This window comes from Gossypium arboreum, chromosome 11, assembly GCF_025698485.1.
Source record: "Gossypium arboreum isolate Shixiya-1 chromosome 11, ASM2569848v2, whole genome shotgun sequence".
Lineage (NCBI taxonomy): Eukaryota > Viridiplantae > Streptophyta > Magnoliopsida > Malvales > Malvaceae > Gossypium > Gossypium arboreum.
Window position 1 is genome coordinate 8,070,983 of NC_069080.1, and position 20,475 is coordinate 8,091,457.

Genomic DNA, 20,475 nt, shown 5'->3' on the forward strand with positions numbered 1-20,475 from the left:
GTTTAATGACCAATTATTTGCAGATCAAATGATTTTTGATGGGATCAATATCATGGTTCAAGGTTTCTTCTTCTATGGTAGTTCCTCCGACGTTTAGTCGGTCCACCCACAATTAGGGGCATATGCATGAAGATGTACTTGGTTTATCTTTATTACATTATATAGCACGTGATTTACTTTATAGTAAGAATATATAAACTAATCTTCTTTAAAAAAGAAAAAGAAACATTAAAAGCTTACACAGAAATGATAAGTTCTTTGAACCCTTTGCATTGTATGGTGGAAATCTAGATTTGGTCAAAGAGACCGGTTTCAGTTTGGCATAATTAGGCCCAAACAGGTTAAGCTGAGATAAGCCTGTGGTGAAATGGCACATTACCTGTCAAAAGGCAAAACCCAATCATATGGTTCATAATGTTCTTAAGGATGATATTTAACTTCTTGTTGGAGTTATCCAGCAAATTTGAAGGTGGGGCTTTGAGGACTTAAATAATCTGGTTTTGATTACTTGGTGTAGGTACCTAAGAGTGGAAGCAGATGAGTGGTCCCCATTTGGTGTGGGTTCTATTAAATTCATGATGTACAATGAATCATCACTAGCAACTTGCATGATACAAAAACTTGGCATGAGTGCAAAACTTTACATATTAACAACCGCACGCCTTCTATAATCAGGCTCTGGGCTACAGTATGCTAGCAAAGAAGGAACGATTTGAAGCTGACAATGGACATAGAACAAAACAACATAAACAAGTTAAATGATGTCTAAGAGGCAAGGATCTGATGGTTGTTAGCACATCAAATGTACATCGAACCCAACATGTTACTCCTCTTGGGGAACTAAAGAGGTCCACTCAGATCTCACACTAGTAGGCATCAAAGTTGGTTTTGTTTTTTGTGACGACAAGGGAGAAGGTTAACCCAATACCAAGCAATGGATGATTCAAACAACTATCAAGATTCATTTCCAATGTTGGAAATTTAGGACTAATTTTGTTCGTGAAAAAAAAATAAAAATCATGGGGGCCAAGTTGTAAGATATTCAGGCCTGGTTATATAGAAGCGAAAGAGCATCGCTTTCTACAACTGGTTCATGAGATCTGGTCGGTTCACCATCTATATATATGGTTGGTATGCTTTCAGTTTCAATTCAAAACCATACGTAATTGTGGTCTCTATTTTATGTAGCTTACAAGCTAATCTGTTTCCTCTACAAACATGCTACAACATTTTAACGTTCAAGATTACCGTTAATAAAGAGTTTAAATTGACGAGTGTTATAATAAAAAAGACTGTAATTTTGTTCAGGGATCTTTGCAGTTTAATCCAAGATTTTTTTGATAATATATATTCTTGATATAATTTTTTTAGCCATTAGGCGAATTACTTGTCGGCAAAGCTAATATATTTACCTAAACAGTCCTTTACCTATATTTGGCAAATCTGAACAGGAAGGGAAGTATACAGTGTATCTTTCTCTTTGGTGTTTGTGGAGGTTGGTGTACAAAATGCCAAAAGGCCAAATAGTTGAGATATAGCCGACAAACGACAGCGTCCCATCATGGCGACGCCGACGCTAATCCTCCCTCTAGCTATAAACCTTGCTTTTTTTACTTGTCACGTCTCAGCTCGAAAAGGCTGCGGTATAATGTAAGTAATCTTTTCTTTTTTTTGGTCTTACCATCACCACTGAAACTTTTTTTAGTTTTAAGCATCCTACCTCTCCAATCTGCATGCATAAATTATTTGTTTTATATGTTGAATATGCTATACAGATAGATTTTGAGTTTGACCTTTGTTGTGTTTTGGGTGTATTTTATGGTTGAAGATTTGGACATCTTCAGACCTATCCCCACAAATCCAAAACCAATACCAACAGCACACGTGGAACAACGAATACTCAACGTAAATGGAAAACAATTTGTAAAAATTGTAACCAATACCAACGGTAGATTCTGTCCTAAACAGGAATCATAACCGTACGATCTTCAAACTTGCTCGACATTTAAACGCTCCTGTCTGAAATGAATAGAGACTATATATTCGTTCTTTAGTAGTCTTTGGAAAATCGATGGCCCAGTTGCTACAGGCAATAGTTAAAAAAGGAAACACTTGCTTTTTTTTCTACAGAGAGAAGAACCAGAGTCTGAAGCACTCTGACACAGTGCCTTCTATTATATATTATTTATAAAGAGAGGCAGACAGGCAGAAAGAGAGAGAAAGTTGAAGGTAATTTGATTTTTGAATTTTTGATTTTTGAATTTGATTGGGGTCGTTTCCTAAACCTCGAATGCTTAAATAGGTTTTGAATTTGGTTTGTCTTCAAAGTTTAAGATCTTCCATCAGGGAACAAAAAATGGGTTCTGGGTTTTTTTTATTCTTTTAAAGAAATCTGATTGTGCGTTGCAGGTTTCACATTTGGAGTAAAGGAAAGAGTTTTCTTATTTCCTTGTTTGGAAGCCATGGTGTGTTGCTGATTCTTAGAAGCGTATTTTTTCTGGGTCGGGGAATTGAGAGAGAAAGTGAAAGAAAAGTTTGAAGCTTAAGCTACAGTTGGGTTGCTTGGTGGAAAAAAAGGAACAAGCTTTGGAGTCACTGAGTCGTAAAGGTTGGTCCAATAATGGTCATTGAAGTTGTTTTAGCTTACTCTCTTTGATCCCTTCCCTCATAAAAGGGAAAAAAAATGGTTTTTACTTTTGTTCTTTTCTCTTTTCTCTTTTCTCTCTCTCTCTCTCATATATATATATATATATATATTTGCTTCGTTTCATCCTAGTTCTCATATCTCTGAAATTGATCGTTTTGATTGGACTTGAATGTATGTTTACTGTTCTTTTTTCTTCGGCTCTTAGCCTCGAGCAGAGGGTATTGACCATTGGAGAATAATTGGTGGCTGTAAATGGTGGAGACTAGAGTGTGCTTGTGAATTACAAGGAAAGTCAAAGCAATTTTGAGGTATTTCTTTTAGAATTTATTGCTTTGAATTTTCTTAGAATAAATTATATTGTTAGTGGGGTTGCTCCACCTTGGAGAATTTAAATACACAGCTTTGGATAGTGACTCCTATGGTTATGACCTATCTTCTCTTCGAAGGGAAGTCTCTTCTCCAGCTAACACTATTTATGGGTTTATAATTAGTAATGCAGCTTACGATCCAAATTTTTGGCTTTCATTGCTTGGAAAATTCATGACCTTTGTCTTTTAGATCACAAGTCAAGACATCAAATTTCTCTACCAATACCTGGAACAAGGATTTCCTTAGTTAAAAGCTAATTTTTTTTCTTCTTTTTTTTCAATTATTTCTTCACCCACTTACAAATCTACCCTCAAATTACAGTCCATGGCTATGGCAAAAAGGGTATTCTGGGTACTTTCTAGAATTATTCATTGACGGCTTCTTGATTAGTTTGCAGATATTTAGTAGTTAAAAGGTAACTTATTTCATTTCCATATGATTACATGTTATTTTAAAGATCATAAAATTTTTAGTTGGCATTTAATGATCACTTGATAAAGCAAAGGACTCGTGTAGGCATCTTTAGGTACTTCAATTTTGCTTGTCGGGTCTTGGTTTTTTTTTTTCAGTAAACAAGCTTTGTGTGTGTGGTTACACAAGATTCCCGAAACTCTTTGGTGCTGGACCTTTTGTTTTTGTTTATTTGTATTTGGTTAATTTATGATTTAAATGCTTGATGATTGCAACTACTCCACTGCCTTTCTGTTATCTATCAAAAATATCATTTCTTTCGTATTAAATTATCCCTTTTCCTCATCTAGCTCATTGCTAAAGCTTTGGGTTTTCTATCAACTTCATTTGATACAGCTCTAATGATCATTTGGATCAAAATCCATATCTGAATCATGGGAGAAGGTACTGGAAATGGGGTTTTGGCTGATGGTAAGTCGGCTGAGGAGTGGTTATGGCATGCTCAAGAACTTGTTCCCATGGCACTTGATAAGGCAAGGAAGGTGAAGGGGTTCCCCGGTAGGTGGAAGATTATAATTTTCAAATTGGAGCAGGTCCCGTCACGGTTATCGGACTTGTCGAGCCATCCTTTCTTTTCGAAAAATGCTCTTTGTAAGGAGCAACTGCAGGCTGTGTCAAAGACATTGAAGGAAGCCATTGAATTGGCAGATTTATGTCTGAAGGAGAAGTATGAGGGGAAGCTTAAGATGCAGAGTGATCTCGATGCGTTGTCTGGGAAACTGGATCTGAATTTAAGGGATTGTGAACTTTTGATCAAGACTGGTGTACTTGGTGAAGCTACTTTGCCTGTATCTTTAGTTGGTTCGTCATCGGAATCGGAGACTGCAACACACGGCCATCTAAAGGAATTGCTTGCACGTCTTCAGATTGGGCACTTGGAAGCAAAGCACAAAGCTGTTGACAGCCTTGTTGAGATTATGAAGGAGGATGAAAAGGGTGTGTTGTCTGTTATGGGACGGAGTAACATCGCTGCTTTAGTCGAGTTGTTAACAGCAACTTCTCATCGTATCCGGGAAAAGACTGTGACTGTAATCTGCTCACTTGCAGAATCTGGGAATTGTGAGAGCTGGCTTGTTTCGGAAGGTGTTTTGCCTCCTCTCATAAGGCTTGTTGAATCTGGCAGCACAGTTGGTAAAGAGAAGGCAATAATTTCACTGCAGAGGTTATCGATGACCACAGAAACAGCCAGAGCAATTGTAGGGCATGGCGGGGTTCGACCACTAATTGAAATCTGCCGGACTGGGGGCTCGGTGTCACAGGCTGCAGCTGCTAGTACATTAAAAAACATATCAGCTGTTCCCGAGGTTCGACAAGTGCTAGCAGAGGAAGGAATCATAAAAGTGATGATCAATCTCCTTGATTGTGGAATTTTGTTGGGTTCAAAAGAGTATGCTGCAGAATGCTTGCAGAATCTCACTGCCAGCAATGAGAATCTGAGAAGGTCTGTTGTTTCAGAAGGTGGAATTCGAAGCCTATTGGTATACCTTGATGGTCCTTTACCCCAAGAATCAGCAGTTCGAGCTTTGAGGAACTTGGTTGGCTCGGTATCGATGGAAGTTCTTGTATCACTTGGCTTCCTCCCTCGATTAGTTCATGTGCTCAAATCTGGATCATTGGGTGCACAACAAGCTGCTGCATCAACCATCTGTCAAGTTTGCAGAACAAATGAAACAAAAAAGCTGGTGGGCGAAGCTGGCTGCATTCCTCTTCTTATTAGGATGCTTGAGGCTAAATCAAACAATGCTAGAGAGGTAGCTGCTCAAGCCCTTTCAAGCTTGGTAACTGTGTCCCAGAATTGCAGGGAAGTGAAAAAGGACGATAAAAGTGTGCCAAATCTGGTCCAGTTGCTTGATCCAAGTCCCCAAAACACCGCAAAAAAGTATGCAGTGTCTTGCCTGGCATCTCTCTCATCAAGTAAGAAATGCAAAAAGCTTATGATCTCATATGGAGCCATTGGGTATCTCAAGAAGCTTTTCGAGATGGAAACCCCTGGTGCCAAGAAGCTACTTGAGAGGTTGGAAAGGGGAAAACTTAGATGTTTGTTTAGCCGGAAGTAGGGGGGAAGAAATTGGAAGAAACACTCCCGTTTTGTATAATGAAAATTTCCCATTTTCTTGTTTCATCTTCTTTCCTACCTCCTTGTATTATGTTTCATTGCCTGTATTAAAACAAACTAGTTATGTGCTATCAATGTTTTTATATTTATCATAACTGTAAGATTTCCCTCGTGTTTTGGATCTTTGCAGACATAGATCATAAACTTCTTTTATGTTGTCTGGTAGTTTTAGATTCTGCTTGCTTTGTTGTTATGGAGAGCTTATGATTAGGAAGGACCTTTGATGGAATGGTTTCAATCAGACATTGGCATATGCTCGCATATGTTGTTTTCAGACAAGACTCCCCTACTCTTGCTTCTAACTCAAGGTAAAGCTTTTTGGATTTGATTCCATCTAAGTTTCTTCATTTATTTTTGAGACAGACATTTACTTTTTTACTTTTTTCATGAGCAAAATAAAGTTTCCATCCTTGGTTAGTACAGGGATTGAAGCTGAAAGAAACGTGGTTGGGGCTATGGGGGAATTCACTAGGAAATCAGTGTTCCTATGACTCTGTACCTAACATTTACGGCTAAAAACCAAATCTAGATGCTGAGACATTGAAGATGGGAAGAATAACATGACAAGTTGGAGCCAAAAAAGTTGGTAAACCCATGGTAATAAGAGCAGTTAAAGCACCAAAAAGTTGTAAACCCCACCACTTTGGGTGTTTGTATCTGTCAGAATCGATCAAAGCCCTCAAATGAAACTCTTTTAACATGCTATGCCGGCAAATGCAAAACCCATCTTCAACTAGTGGCAGATGACAACCACCCCATTTATTCATTCTTTTTATCATGTATATTTTTCTTTTTGTACTAGTTCTGCTATCATCACCACTATATTTCCAACCTATGCTTCCTTGAGTAAAAATGAAACTTGGTATTAAAAAAAATTGAATAAGAGTCATTTTTATCTTAATACATAAAATAAATAATTTCATAAGTGGAGAGAAAATACAAAAAAATGTTCGTTACTTCAAATTTATATATTTTTCAAAATATTCATTTATTTTCATCTTTTTTCAATTTTATCTAGCAATGAATAAAAAATTTACTTAGTATATTCTTCATTTAAATGGGACACATGACACTTTAAGAAAACACCAAAAAAACATACTCCCTCTTGTACCCTTATAAATTAGGACTGAAATTACAAATTTCCCTTTTTTACTTCTTTCCCAAACAAATGCAAAAACCCATCTCCAAAATTTTCCACAAATCACCCTTAACTAAACCAAGAAAGTAAAAATAAACAAATAAATTTATATTTATTGCTCCAAACAAACCTTTGGACTCTTTGAACAAAGTCAACAACTTCAATGATCCAGAACGTGGATAAGCCATAAACATAGGCAAATTTGATATGGAACAGTAGCAGCCGTAGCTGCTGCCAATGTAAAAAAAAGAACAATTGGAATGCGTGTAAGTAAGTAGTAAGCAACTGCTTTACGAAAACCTCGTTCATCTATCTATTATATACAATTTGTTACTCTCTGTTCACACCATCACCGATTATGCTAGTGGGTCCGCCCAAACATCTTAATCCAACGGTTTAAAACTCATTGTTGGAAGCCAGAAGTTCCTGTCGTTTTAAGGCTTATTTTTTTTCCTCTTTCGAAAAGATTGGACCAAACAAGCCTTTATCAGAAGATTAGAGAATCGAAAAACGACACATTGAGCTGACGCTGGAGAGGGCGTGACACCCAGAGACCCTAATCTGCTTGCTTGCCTTAAAAAAAACGAATTTTTAATTAAAAAAGGAGAAAAGTTTGTGGATTTCGAGGTAAGATCATCGGGCACTTTCTTCGGTACTATTCCCATTCTCTTTCTCTCTTTTCTCCTCCTTGTATGTAGTTCTTCCTCAATTTACCAAATCCCTAGTGCTTTTAAATTGGTTCATATTGGTTTTTAGCTGTACGAAGAAAAATCTCTTGACTGTATGTTGATGTTGTTGTTATGGCTGTGGTTATACTTTTTTTAAATGTTTTTTTTCCCTGGGTACTTCTTGCTTTAAAGTTTAGTTTATGTTCTTCCATATGATTGTTTTTGTGTTTACGAATTTGGGTGATTTGGGTTTTGACGATTTGATTCATTTTTGAATTTATACCCCCCTTTTTTTTTTGTCACGGTGATAGGGTCTTCTTGGTCGACAGGAAATTGGGGAATTGAAGATTTAATTCTGAGTATCTTGTCTATTATATGGATATAATCCTAAAAACTAAGCTAAATTTTTAGGTATTAGGCTCAGCTAATTCTGATTTTGCATGTTTTTTGCTCAAGCTAAAAGCTTCCATCTGTGTACTTTCAGAAGCCAAATAGATTTGAGACAATAGTAACCGTGTGAAAAGAGTTTAATGCTTAGTACTGCATATATTCGAGAATTAAGTGGTTGAGTCCAACGAAATTTGAATGCGGGATTATGGTTATTCGGTTTAAGCTGTTCATTAGAACTTTCATACTATCTAGGGATTGCTAATTTCTTATAGCATGTTCATGCCATTAGGTAGAGCTTGGTTGTTTAAGGGACAACATACTCTCTGCTTGTATCTTATGATCATATTCGTGCTTTCGCATTTGACCTTTAAGTTTGTATGAGAGTGTAATTATCACAGCTTTTTCAGGTGTCGTGCAGATAAATGATGAGTACACTGGATGCAACTAGAGCAGAACTTGCTCTTGTAGTTTTGTATTTGAATAAGGCTGAAGCAAGGGATAAGATATGCAGGGCTATACAATATGGCTCGAAATTCCTAAGTGATGGGCAGCCTGGCACAGCACAAAATGTTGACAAATCAACCAGCTTGGCACGGAAAGTTTTCCGTCTTTTTAAGGTATCTCACAATGTCAAATACTAAAAGTAACTAGTTGGTTTATTTGAAAAAGGATGAGCTTTCTTCACTTAATAGATAATTCTTTTTTGTTCTACCATTGAATGTACAGCACTCTGAGTTAGTATTTAATACTTGGAATACAGATGTATATTTTCCTTTTGGTTTCTAGAAAGTAATGAGTTAATTGAACTAAACTTTGATTCTTGGTACTACAAAAGGCATCTGATTCTTGGTACACCGTGAATTTGCAGTTTGTGAACGATTTGCATGGTCTTATTAGCCCAGTTCCTCAAGGAACTCCCCTTCCACTTGTTCTGCTAGGAAAGGTGTGATAAACTTCCAATTTCCTGTAAATTTTCTCTACCCTTTCGACTTAGTTAACTTAATGATCCCTTCGTGGGTTAATTTAATGCTTGTTTCAGTCAAAGAATGCACTGTTGTCAACTTTCTTATTTCTCGATCAAATTGTGTGGCTTGGCAGAACAGGCATCTATAAGGTATGTAATACACTTCATTTTGGTATGATATTGAATTTTGCTTGTCTTGATTTACAAATTTTAACTGGAAGAAAGGCATTTACAGAACAAAGAACGTGCTGAGTTGATTGGACGAATATCCCTTTTCTGTTGGATGGGATCATCAATATGTACCACATTGGTTGAGGTTTGTTGCTCTTCACTAATTTGAGGAGTCTCTGCTTAATTTTGTTATTATTAATATTTAAGATGTTCCTTAGCTCTATCCCCTTTTTCAAAACACATTACCATCTTTTTGTCAGCTTGGGGAGCTTGGAAGGCTATCTGCATCAATGAAAAAGTTGGAAAAGAGATTTAAGGATAGTGATAAGTACAAGGTATGCTTGATATGTGTTTCTTCTAAAGTGTCCTTATAAATCAGTCTTCTTCTGTAGTTTCCAACTTTATTGTGCTTTATATAAACACAGAATGAGGAGTATCGTGCGAAGCTCCAAAAATCAAATGAGAGGACTTTGGCCCTTGTTAAAGCCGGAATGGATATAGTAGTAGCAGTTGGGCTTCTTCAATTGGCACCAAAGAAAGTCACCCCTCGAGTAACGGGAGCCTTTGGATTTGTTTCATCTCTCATCTCCTGTTATCAGGTATTCGGTTCCATCTTTTTAGTTTTATAGTGGACATCTTTATTTTTCTCTGGTCGGTTGGATGTTAGAAGTGAATACCTTTGGGAAATAGCTCAAGTTATGAGGTAGGGCATTTTATATCCAAAACTCAAATCATCAAACCGACTCTACATTTAAGTGATGATAAATTATTGGCAACTTTAATCGGTGTTAATGAACGGCGCTGAGACATAAGCAAATTGGTATTACATCTATTGTTTGTGTAGCGAGAAAGGACATTGAAAATTTTGGTTCGATTTTTTGGTTTGGGAGGCTAACGATATTCTGTGTGTTGCAGTTACTTCCGTCACCGCCCAAGTCTAAGACACCTTGAAGTTGGAAGCCTGTTTTGCCCAACAAGCTTGGGTATCTCTATCGTTTAAATAATTTTATTGAACTTGTGCTTTAAGTTCATATTAGTGTAAGCTTTGAAGAATTTGTAAACCCGTGGCGACCTGACCTGATTCTAATAATACTAATATATATTTGATTTTAGGTTGTTTTAATTACGTTGTCCACTATGTTTGCATGACCATTTTGATTAGTTTGGGTTAACAATTGCCCAATTTAGTGGAAACCCACAGAAAAAATTGTGAGGCACATTTTACCTACGGCAGAGTTGGGGATTTGGCCATCTAGGTAAATTATCCCAATATGATAAAAGGAACCAACCAGCAGTATATATAAATACAAGGTCTTCTCACCCATTCCTTAGCATAGCCTTGTTTTTTTAGCATTATTTACTGTTTTAGTTTTCCGGCCAGAAATGGCACGGTATTGATGTGTCATCGGGGTTATATGTGGATACATTGGGCACATGTGGAAGCCTCGCCGCTAACAACACTTAGATAAAGCTTTTATATATTGATTAACACTAGCATATCACATCAGAATAACTAAATCCTGAACAAAGTTCAGGTAACACTCCAAAGGGCATAATCCTAGTGTTACAGGAAATTTTAACTTCCATGTGACCTGTAACTAAAGTTCAACGGGGAAAGAAAAACAGCACTAGTTTTATTCTCGGTCTTCCTCATCCTCGTCCTCCTCATCTGATTCTTCATCCTCTAGTTCCCATTCATATCCATATTCCACTACGTTGACAACATTTCCCCGCAGTAAATTCAAAATCTGCTCCAAGTCTCTCACACGCATCTGCAAACTGGGTGCAGAGCTGGACTGTGCAGGTGAAGTTGGTTGTTCATAACTCAGTGCCTCCAGCACAAATTTTTCAGAGTGTTCAAATGTCTGAATACCAAATGCAGGAGATAATGGCCGCCCCACAACTTGAACATGAGACACACTGCAATGATGCCACCCAACAGATTGCATCAAAACCAGGACATAGCAAAATGGCCAAAAATATACTAAAGAAACCCAGAGACGAACATTATATAATTGAAATTTATGGGACCCTAAGATAATCTTATCAAAAAAATCTCTACTCATTACCCCGTTGCACCAATGTTAGTATCAAACTAGGTTAACAGAGGGTGCATTTGACGGTACCATATATAGTATAAGCTATCCATTTCCTGTCTCTGGACCCTACCCAACAGCTCAATCTGTAATATTCCACCAATACAAAGAACAGGTTCCGGAAGCCTGAAATTCTGCAAACAATTTTCCTGCTTACGTAAAAAAATCCACTGTCAGCAGTGCTCCTTTTTGAATTATTACAAAACTACAAGAATAAGATAGTATTAACTTCACAAGCAAAGCAGAAATGATACTACTAAGAGATACTTTAGTATTGTATTAGTACTATATATAGCCAATCATCTTCGGGATTGGCAATGGATGCTTGCAGAATAACCAAATCTAATATTTCTTGTAGTAACAACCAGAGAAAGCCAATAAAAAAGATATATGCCATAAAACCCAGCTACTTGAACCTACCTGAGCCATAGGAAACTCTTGTGAGGTGTAAGTCCATGCAAACTTTTCGTTACCACAATCCTGGCATGATTCTTTCACAATATTGTCCATGCAGGACTTGTCGTTACCACAATCCTGGCATGATTCTTTCACGATATTGTCCATGCAGGACTTGACATGACCCATGCGAAATCTCACAGAGTTAGCTGAGTATATGGGTTTACCAATCTGGAAGTAAGCTGGATTTGAAAGAATATGCATCTTATCAGAAAATTTTCAAGTTAATATAAAACCAGATAGACGAAAGATGGAACCAAGTTAGCAGAAAATTGAAACAATTATTACCTTGGAAAGGCCTTATATTGATTTCAGTAATAACACATAAATCAGCACACAATCTATATGTCAACGTCTCAGGCACTGCAGGGTTACTTTGTCCTTTACTCGACCAGTATGAAGCTCTCCGTCCCACCCTATCTCTTGGTTCCAAAGTATTAGGTATGCCTTCCTCTGGATCATTATCAGTGCTAGAAGCGATAATTGCTTCATAGATGCACTCCCTGAGAGCAAACGACAAACAACCTCGAGCAAAAAAGGCATAAACTCTATGCTCCCTCTTCAAAGCTTCCCATTCCATAAAATTGCTAGATCCAGCTTCAGCATGCCCTTTTGCAGTGCCACATAGCTCGTTGACATGATCAACTCTAGATAATTGAGGAAACATTCTCTGGCACAGATGCTTGAGTAGACCATTTTCAATCACTACAAACCATTGAAAACTCATAAAGTCAGCAATGACTGTAAACTGGTCATGCAAAACAGCCAAAGACCAGAGTGACAAGATTGATATCATCATGAACACATAAATTTTGACACTGCCATAAAGATCAAATGGCATGATTGTCTCCTTTATTTCCAAAGGTAGATTACTCTCTTTTCTTTAGTGAAGTTAGCAGATTATGAAGTAAGTTCTTAGGAGTTCAGCAAACTTTCACGTAAAAGAGAATTGCACACCAAACCACACCAGAAGAATTGAAGACTAGATTGCAAATAAAGCAGCTTATTAAGATCAGTAGTGGTGAAAATAAAAATGCACAAATGAGGAAAGAGGAAGACTTAGCAAAAAACAATCAGCTAGTTAATCAATCAAAACTTTCTGGAACGAAAGGAAAATTTGCATCAAAGGCAGCATCTGAAAAGAAGAATTTGAGCATTTCAAATATCTGCATTGAATTGAGAGGATTATAGCCTATTGTTTTTATTGAAAACTATTTTGCTTCAAACATCCAAATTTCTTAAATAGATAAACATACAAGGCACGGAAGACAAAAGACCAAATGAAAAATAACGAAACTAAACTAAACTGAAATCCCAACAACAAAATTGCATTGAGAATACCATCCACTTATTGATGCTATGCTCCAATAGAACTTTCCCAACTTGATAAAGTAAGATGAATACAGTCTTCATCTCATAAGCTAGATTTTATATAGAGAAAGAGAATTCTAGCTCACCAAATTGTCGCCAGGAGCGTGAGACAGCACTGAAACGAACAAAATCAGATGGATCCTCTAAATTCTTAAGAATCTTTAGTGATACATCACAATTGAGTAAATTCAAGAAATCGAGACCATTTTTCATTTTCCTTTTAAATTGCTACAAAGGTATCAAGCAGCTATGCATCACTGAGCTTCAACCCCTGCTTTACAACAGCAATAAACAAAATGTTAGCTCAGATATTAAGTAAAATAAAATCTTCAGGCTTTATTCATTCACTTAATACCCTGTTTACACCACTATCTTTTCATCTAATCAAACTATGTTGTTAAAAGAAAATAGTAAATACGGTGTGATTAAATCAGACCAAATATTTGAAAAATACACACACACATCAATGCAATTGAGTACTATAATTCCCATAAAACCAACGAGATCTTGCAAGGGTTCGATCAAATTTTCCTTCGAGACCATAGAAGTACAATGGTTTACAATTCACTGATAAATAAAACCTAGTCATAACAGCTAATTCTAATCAGTATCATAATTAGTACCAACAATCCAATCAATTGAGTTTAATTCGAATCTCGAGAAATAAAACTTAAAAACCGCATGAAAATTGGCAACTTTAAGGATTTTAAATAAGAATGCACCAGAATCCAACCAAATTCAATGGATTCAGAAAATAAAACAAAAAAATTTGGGGGAAAAGAGAAAGGAAGGAGAGTTTTTGAAGGAAAATATGTGAAAAGCAAAGCAAAGATCCTCACTTTTTTTTGTCGAGAAAAGAAAAACATTAAATCGAGAATCTCCCAAGCAGCGGAAACCCTAGCGATACAAAGTGAGGGGAAAAAGAGAGAGAGAAAGTGTTGTCGTTGTTGGAGATAATTGGAACAGAGCGATGGCGCATAAATGGCAGGTACATGGCCGATTCGGGCCGAAATTTCGACAAAATATTTTAGACCCGACCCGTTATCATCAGTTCAAGCGGCAAATTCCCAAAGCCTTCTCCCCTAATATTTTTAGTTCTTTTTCATCTCTTATTTCTAAATAATGTTTAAAAAATTACATCATTTTCTGTCCTATGTTTTTCTAAAGGAATAAATTCACTTGAATTTGTAAATTCTTCTCACTTTAATTCTATTTTTATTCAAATTAATTTTAAAATTTGACAATTTATTTCAATTCAATCATTAAATTTAGATATTGTTAAAGTAACATAACATAGCACTTTAAAGTTGAACTATGACATCACTTGAAATTATTTTAAAATATTTTTAAAATTTATAATTTATAATATTCTTTTGTTGTTTTTAAATTTTATATAAAAATTATAAATTTTAAATAATGATGTAGTACAATTTTAAAGTGACACGTTATGAACGAAATTTAAATTAAAAATTTTATCAAAATTGGACAAATTTTAGGGATCAAAAATTGATAAATTAAGAGATTACTTATTCCTTTATCCACTTTCTAAATAAATGTGTGTGTTTTTTAATTGTATAATCTTTTAACCTCTAAATTTAAATGTAATCTCATGAAACGCACATATATTTAAGAGTAAATGAATACAATTTGATTAACATAAAAATGTTGGATTTTACTTGAAAGATATATAAAATCGATTTACTGTGTGAATAAATAAATTAAAGGGATAAATTCGCTTGTGTTTTTACTTTAATAAATAACCTTTGTTTTTACTTAAAAGCATCTAATAAAAAAAGCAAGATTTACACTTTATGAACAGAAAGATGAAATTACTACATCTACAATTCGATATTTACAGCTTTAAAGTTGTCAAATCTCACGAACATGAACTAATCTCTTTAGCTACAGTAGTGGGGTAAATTAAAGCAGCATCCACACAAAGGCCTCCTTTGGTGTGAGTACAATCGATCTGGGTCAATGAAAATTTGATATTTGTGAACGCATTAGGATTTTGTACGACAAAATCTCCCACTCTGTAAAGTACCCAATTTCCAGGATTGTCTAAATAACACCGGGATTCGACACTTTGCCCCTCTGAAGTCGTTAGCTGGAATCGTACGGGCTTTATTTCCCAGCCATGGATGTGCTTCGAGTTACAAACACGCCGACCCAGTCTCTTTGAAGATTTCCCCAGCTGGAGCCTGAAGAATAAGCTATATGTCCCCACTGGGAATCCAAACTCGACCTCTCCATCCACTTGGAACCACCAAATTTGCTGTAGGTATGCTACCGTAGGATATCTGCATTAATGCATACCAAATCAATCAAATTCAATTATTTCCAAGACCCCAAGATCGAATGATAAACACAAATACACCTTGATTCCTCGGTGGAAATGTGAGTCCAATATCTCCTGTCATCGATCCCTGTGATGGTTAAGGCTTTGGAAGATATTGATAAACAAACCCCACCTGTATTCTTATCTAGCCATATCTCCTGCCAAAAGAATACAAGTCAAAACCCAACATTATGTAAAAAGAAAATGGAGGGAAAGAGAGAGAGAGGCAGGGAAAGTAAAAGAACAAGTGTGAAATAATATTTACCTTTCTGCCAGCATCAAAGGGATTAGGCCTGCATAGCCCAGCGTAAAGTTGTTTCTTCTGCAGGTTTAATAAAGTTGTATCTCTTAGCACTTTCTCCACGATGAATGTATAATTGGATGGCAGTTTCGATTCCCATATAAAATCAGCCGACGAAGCATCATGAAAAGATCGGTTCACTCGAGCCAATTTGCAAATCTCAGGTGGGTCTAACAGGGCCAGAACCAAGGCCGCGCAGCTCTCTGGTATGTCACCAAGTCTCGGCTTCAATGGAGAACCGGCTTCATCTCTATCCACCATAGCTCCAGATATGCTGGCACCCATTATGTACCTTTTAACCCCCAAAACCCAGATTTTGATTCGGAATCTGGGTTTTCCCAAAGACACAGAAATGATTCCAAAATAATAATAATAATAAATCTGAACAGAGGAGTCTAATCAAACAATGAATATATAGAACCTGCAGTTGACGTCAAGTGAAACCAAATACCAGTGGGAAAAAATAGAGATGCGCAGAGAAATATAGAACAGAATTTGTCATTTGAAATCTGACAAAAACAACTGCAAAATAACCCCTGAAATCTGAATATGCGTACAAAGTATAGTTTACACGGAGAAACAAGCGTCGTCAGCAAATAAAGGTGACGATGTATAAAATCTGTGTACACACATCAGTATTACAGTTTGTAAGAAAAAGGAAACGGGGAAAAGTATGCGTTGAGAAAATAAAATCTTCTTGGGGGTGAGTTGAGAAGTTAAGACAGGAGGTTTCATGAATCAGCTTCAGTTTGTCTGAGCTGGCTGAGAGAGATCTTATCCACTTCACTATTTAAAAGGGTGGGGGTGGAGTTGCTTTCCTCGCCGTTCTTGTCCTAGGTTAGGTTAGGTAGTTCTTAGGATCTCAGTTCCAACGCGCTACAGTTTGCCGCGTGTGTCACGAATTCAGTTCTAAAATTATTCTTACCATTTTACCTTTTGCAAACACAGGTTATACTGTTTTTGGATGTCACGCCCTGGATAAGTTCAATATGTAATCAATTTTATGATAAATATGTGTTTATGTGTTTTTGTTTGTGTTTGTGTTGGCTTGCATAGTGATATGAATCTATATCGTGTGAGTTAATAAAAGGACAAACATTTTATACGTAAATTCAGGATACAAATCATATAAATTATGAATTGAGATTTAATCGAATAACCGATTAGCGGATTGATAATAACAAATATAGCAACAAGTATAATTTTTAGGGATAAGCAAATGTTTGAGGGGGGTTTGGAGAGTTTAAAGTCTCACCAGTGAAGTGGGTATAATTCCATTTTTATGCCAGGCCAGCCTAGATTATATTTGTTTAATAGAATTTATTTAATAATGGTGATGAGCGAAGCTTTTTTAAATGATTGCATACGTATTTCATTAAAATTGTTCTACGACTACCAAAATAACATATCCTGCGACTCTCTCTCTACCCCAACCTGTCTCCGCCAACTGATTTCAGCAAACTTTTATGATTAGACTTTTCTCGAATTTTATTTTATAAAATTAATTTTAGATTTTACAAGTAAGTAATTGTATCCGTCAATCCAACAGTTTTTTTCAGCTTTCATCATTATTAAAGGGTTTTCTTTGTTCCACGCCCTCATTTTTCTCTATGCCACTGCTTTTAAATTAAACAAACGATGCAATAACATAACTTTTTAATTTCTTGTTTTTTTAAAAAAGAAAATTATTTACTTGTTAATTTGAAAGATTAAAATTTTAAATTTTAAATTTTAAAAAATTAATATAATTATATATATTATCACATTTAATTTAATTTTTAATTATTTTATATTAAATATTATTTTACGGTTGTATTACCTTGTTAATAACTACTTTGGATGACTTAACTATTAGCAACAGTCCACCCGCTTCCGGCGTGGAACTGAGTCAGAAGAAATACGTATGGAGCAGAGACACGCGGCTTCCCTTACCTCCACCACGTTTCAACTGATGACATAGATCATTTTATTACATTATCAATTGAATTTGTCTGCTGTGCGACTTAATATTTAATAAATCCATCATGTTTCATCTAATTTCTGTTCGAGAGAAGAAAAAAAAAAAAGGGTGACAAGTGGCAACTCTCCCTGCCTGCAAAAACTCCGTTTTCCGGTGGCAAAGGATATAAGACTCCCGGAGTATGATCCATCTTTTCATGTTTCATCTTCATTTCTTTCGTAATTTCTACAGTCTGCTGAAGCTTCTCGCTAGCTGTTAAATTTCCGAAAGCCGGAAACACCAAAACCTTCATTTCAAGTCCAATGTAAATAGAATGGCAAATCATAGCAGTAACTAATTGGCTTTTCTTGGAAGCTACCATTTTTGTCTTGAAGCCCCTTCCTTGCAGTCTAAGTAATTAATCCCAGCACAAAACCAAATTCTATATAAAGCTAGCAATTGAAAACGCTGACCTAAGAATGAAAGCTAAAAGCATGAGTGATGTGTTCAGCATTGTATACTACAATAACCAACAATCCTTGTTTAATATTGCGGCACAAAGTGACAGACAACTCAAAGAGAGATTTTGTCTTTTTCTCCTGTTGAAAGCTATAGATATCCTCCTGTTCTCCAAGTTTTTTTGTAGACTGTAACAAAGGATATTCAAGCTTTTATTCAAGAACCCTGGCCAAAAACAAGGGGAGAACTAGACACTTCAAGGGTTGCCAATAACATTTAGGTCGCAATTCATCAAGCTACAACAACCCGTAAAAAGGCATATCATCGCATATCCTTTGAATTAGAAGGGCCGGGCTGTGCAGTCGAAAAAGTGAGACTTTAGATAAAAATATAAGTTTAAGAATGAGTTCAAGTAAAGGTTTTTAGTTTAGTTTGAATTAGAAAAAATTTTGTTGCTTTGTTGTTGTTTTCCTACAGTTTTGTTGTTATTTTATTATTATATTGTTATTATTTGGATATTGTATAATTCTTGTTTTATTGTTAATTTTTCTACTATTTTAAAGATATCTTTTTACTATTACAAATATTTTAGTGTTATTTAAGTATAATTTTTTAAATTTATTTTTAATTTATTGAAAAATATTTATTTTAATATTTTATTGTTGTTAATATATTATGTTTTTTATTTTTTATATAAAAATTTTAATACGGTGTACGGATTAGATTTAATTTTAACATTTTTATTTGAGTCGAGTTTGAACAAAGTATTAAGTCTCTTTTTCAGACCGAACTCGAACCTACCAAATAGACTTAAAATTTTATTAGAACTTGGCTTGACGAATGAACATTGGGAAGATATCATACACAGACTTATTATGCCCAAACCTATACATCAATTTATTAGGTCCTAAAATAATCCTTTACATTTTCCAGTTTTGGTTTTTGATCTAGTATGAAACTAACACAATTTTGTATTTTTCACAAACTTTTTATTATTATTGATAGTTTATCAATCTAATCAACATATTTCATGTTTCACGAATGTATATAATGTATATCAAGTTTCGATTAAATAAATAAATAATTTATTTATTTATATTTAAAATTTTGATTAAGTGTCACCCACAAGTCGAGTCTCAACTCATTTATAAAATTAACAAAAAATTATTATTTTACAAAGTAACATATATTATTTCGAGAGCAATTTTATCTTTTTATATAAAATCTAGAAATTTTTGCACATAACAGTATTCGATCACAAAATATTATGATTTTTAATAATTTAACTTTATCATTTCAACCAAAACTATATTTAATTATTATAAATAATTTAAAATTTATTACATAAAATTTTCACCATGTCATAAATAAACAAATAAAAATAATAAATAAAATTTATATATTATTTTTGAAATTGTTTTTATATACTACTTTTAAGTTATTACTATTTTTTAAATATAAAATATTTTTACATTGTAAAAATAAAATTCAATTTAGAGTTTTTAATTTGTACATAAAAATCATTCAAACAATAGTGATTTTGGGTTTCACAATCTTTCTTCTTAATGTCTAAAGACTACTTGAACATTTCAACAATAGAAGCAAAAATTAGTCATTTGGAAAGTCACTTAGTATTAGATATGGGTGTAATTGCTTGTAATTACACAGGTATGATGTATTTGGGTAACTCTCATGATTGATATGTTCTAATTCTTGAAGGTTGAGAATTTGGATAATTACAGACAAATCTAATTATTTTTCATACAAGTTATAAAATTTATATTAGAAACGTAAACACAGTTGAATATGGACAAATATACATGAACAAATTATAAAAATTAAAATATTATTTATTAGAAGTTATATTATATAAATTATAAAAATTAGATTATAACTATAATTACATGTATTTTATAAAATTATAATAAAAATTGTATTATAAATAAATAATAAATTATACTAAAATTATCGAAGTTAGATCATACTTTATTTTAATTTATTCCCTTAGTTAAAAATCATAAAAGCATAGTAGCAGAGACATGCTAACTATCCAAATTAATGTTACAAGAAATTTTAGTGCCTTAATATTTTGGCTGATTCTAACCCCAAAAATATATGCTTGGCCGACTCTATTAATGAGTATCAAGACTCGTAAATATATGGCCTAAAAATAAATAAGTTATGATTATATTATAAATCTTTATAAAAGTCTTATAAATTTTATTATAACTTTATAAAACCCCTTTATAAAAGTTATATATATATATATATTTATGAAATAATATATCATTGTAAAAACTCTAAATTTTATTTTTTAATTAATTTTATTAGTGACCTTATTACCGATTATTTTATTGGATTAAAATATTGCATATGATGAGTTGATTTTAATATTTGTTACTTGTTTAAAAAAATTAATTGTACTGATAATTTTTATAACAATTAATATTTTTAAACTATAAAATTAATATTTTTATAGTAATTAATATTTTTAATTTAAAATATATAATTGTGTAAGTATAGTTTTAAACTACCAAACATGACATATGCAATTACAATGTAATTATTATCATGTACTTAC

At 34.3% G+C, this 20,475-nt stretch overlaps 4 protein-coding genes across 16 annotated transcripts; 2 read left to right on the forward strand and 2 right to left on the reverse strand.

Annotated features, from left to right (window-relative positions):
• The first annotated feature begins 1,958 nt into the window (after positions 1-1,958).
• Positions 1,959-5,698, forward strand: LOC108473907 (uncharacterized). Of its 3 annotated transcripts, XM_017775721.2 has the most exons (4): positions 1,964-2,229; positions 2,410-2,608; positions 2,853-2,955; positions 3,824-5,698. In XM_017775721.2, exon 4 carries the CDS (start codon positions 3,862-3,864, stop codon positions 5,542-5,544), a length of 1,683 nt encoding a protein of 560 aa, XP_017631210.1. In that variant the 5' UTR covers positions 1,964-2,229; positions 2,410-2,608; positions 2,853-2,955; positions 3,824-3,861; the 3' UTR covers positions 5,545-5,698. The 3 variants fall into 3 exon arrangements, with proteins under 3 accessions (XP_017631209.1, XP_017631210.1, XP_017631212.1); XM_017775720.2 differs by having other exon boundaries at positions 1,959-2,608; XM_017775723.2 differs by lacking the exons at positions 1,964-2,229; positions 2,410-2,608; positions 2,853-2,955 and adding an exon at positions 3,062-3,431.
• Positions 5,699-6,889: 1,191 nt separating this feature from the next.
• Positions 6,890-10,057, forward strand: LOC108473559 (peroxisomal membrane protein 11C). Of its 10 annotated transcripts, none has more exons than XM_017775207.2 (8): positions 6,890-7,368; positions 8,207-8,416; positions 8,668-8,742; positions 8,839-8,913; positions 8,999-9,079; positions 9,195-9,269; positions 9,360-9,533; positions 9,850-10,057. In XM_017775207.2, the coding sequence occupies exons 2-8, from the start codon at positions 8,222-8,224 to the stop codon at positions 9,883-9,885; spliced, it is 711 nt and encodes a 236-aa protein (XP_017630696.1). In that variant the 5' UTR covers positions 6,890-7,368; positions 8,207-8,221; the 3' UTR covers positions 9,886-10,057. The 10 variants fall into 10 exon arrangements, with proteins under 10 accessions (XP_017630696.1, XP_052877104.1, XP_017630702.1 ...); XM_053021144.1 differs by having other exon boundaries at positions 7,081-7,393; positions 8,218-8,416; XM_017775213.2 differs by having other exon boundaries at positions 7,081-7,368; positions 8,218-8,416.
• Positions 10,058-10,395: 338 nt separating this feature from the next.
• LOC108473558 (F-box protein At4g00755-like) lies at positions 10,396-13,969 on the reverse strand. 2 transcript variants are annotated; one of them, XM_017775202.2, is made up of 6 exons: positions 13,697-13,969; positions 12,944-13,128; positions 11,775-12,191; positions 11,451-11,668; positions 11,061-11,179; positions 10,396-10,854 (listed from the first exon to the last, which is right to left on the reverse strand). In XM_017775202.2, the coding sequence occupies exons 2-6, from the start codon at positions 13,068-13,070 to the stop codon at positions 10,569-10,571; spliced, it is 1,167 nt and encodes a 388-aa protein (XP_017630691.1). In that variant the 5' UTR covers positions 13,071-13,128; positions 13,697-13,969; the 3' UTR covers positions 10,396-10,568. The 2 variants fall into 2 exon arrangements, with proteins under 2 accessions (XP_017630691.1, XP_017630692.1); XM_017775203.2 differs by having other exon boundaries at positions 12,944-13,131.
• A 624-nt stretch (positions 13,970-14,593) lies between these two features.
• LOC108472494 (F-box protein PP2-A13) lies at positions 14,594-16,275 on the reverse strand. The gene is made up of 4 exons (XM_017774032.2): positions 15,918-16,275; positions 15,461-15,824; positions 15,235-15,353; positions 14,594-15,157 (listed from the first exon to the last, which is right to left on the reverse strand). Exons 2-4 carry the CDS (start codon positions 15,779-15,781, stop codon positions 14,734-14,736), a joined length of 864 nt encoding a protein of 287 aa, XP_017629521.1. The 5' UTR covers positions 15,782-15,824; positions 15,918-16,275; the 3' UTR covers positions 14,594-14,733.
• Between the last annotated feature and the right edge of the window lie 4,200 nt (positions 16,276-20,475).

Coding starts and splice junctions, on each gene's coding strand:
- LOC108473558 (XM_017775202.2), bottom strand. CDS start 13,070: ATGAAAAATGGTCTCGATTTCTTGAATTTACTCAATTGTGATGTATCA. Junction 12,192..12,943: donor ACGCTCCTGGCGACAATTTG/GTGAGCTAGAAT, acceptor AATGGTTTGTAG/TGATTGAAAATGGTCTACTC. Junction 11,669..11,774: donor CAATATAAGGCCTTTCCAAG/GTAATAATTGTT, acceptor TTTCAAATCCAG/CTTACTTCCAGATTGGTAAA.
- LOC108473907 (XM_017775720.2), top strand. CDS start 3,862: ATGGGAGAAGGTACTGGAAATGGGGTTTTGGCTGATGGTAAGTCGGCT.
- LOC108472494 (XM_017774032.2), bottom strand. CDS start 15,781: ATGGGTGCCAGCATATCTGGAGCTATGGTGGATAGAGATGAAGCCGGT. Junction 15,354..15,460: donor CCTTTGATGCTGGCAGAAAG/GTAAATATTATT, acceptor TTCTTTTGGCAG/GAGATATGGCTAGATAAGAA. Junction 15,158..15,234: donor ATTTCCACCGAGGAATCAAG/GTGTATTTGTGT, acceptor GCATTAATGCAG/ATATCCTACGGTAGCATACC.
- LOC108473559 (XM_017775207.2), top strand. CDS start 8,222: ATGATGAGTACACTGGATGCAACTAGAGCAGAACTTGCTCTTGTAGTT. Junction 8,914..8,998: donor GCAGAACAGGCATCTATAAG/GTATGTAATACA, acceptor AGGCATTTACAG/AACAAAGAACGTGCTGAGTT. Junction 9,534..9,849: donor CTCTCATCTCCTGTTATCAG/GTATTCGGTTCC, acceptor TGTGTGTTGCAG/TTACTTCCGTCACCGCCCAA.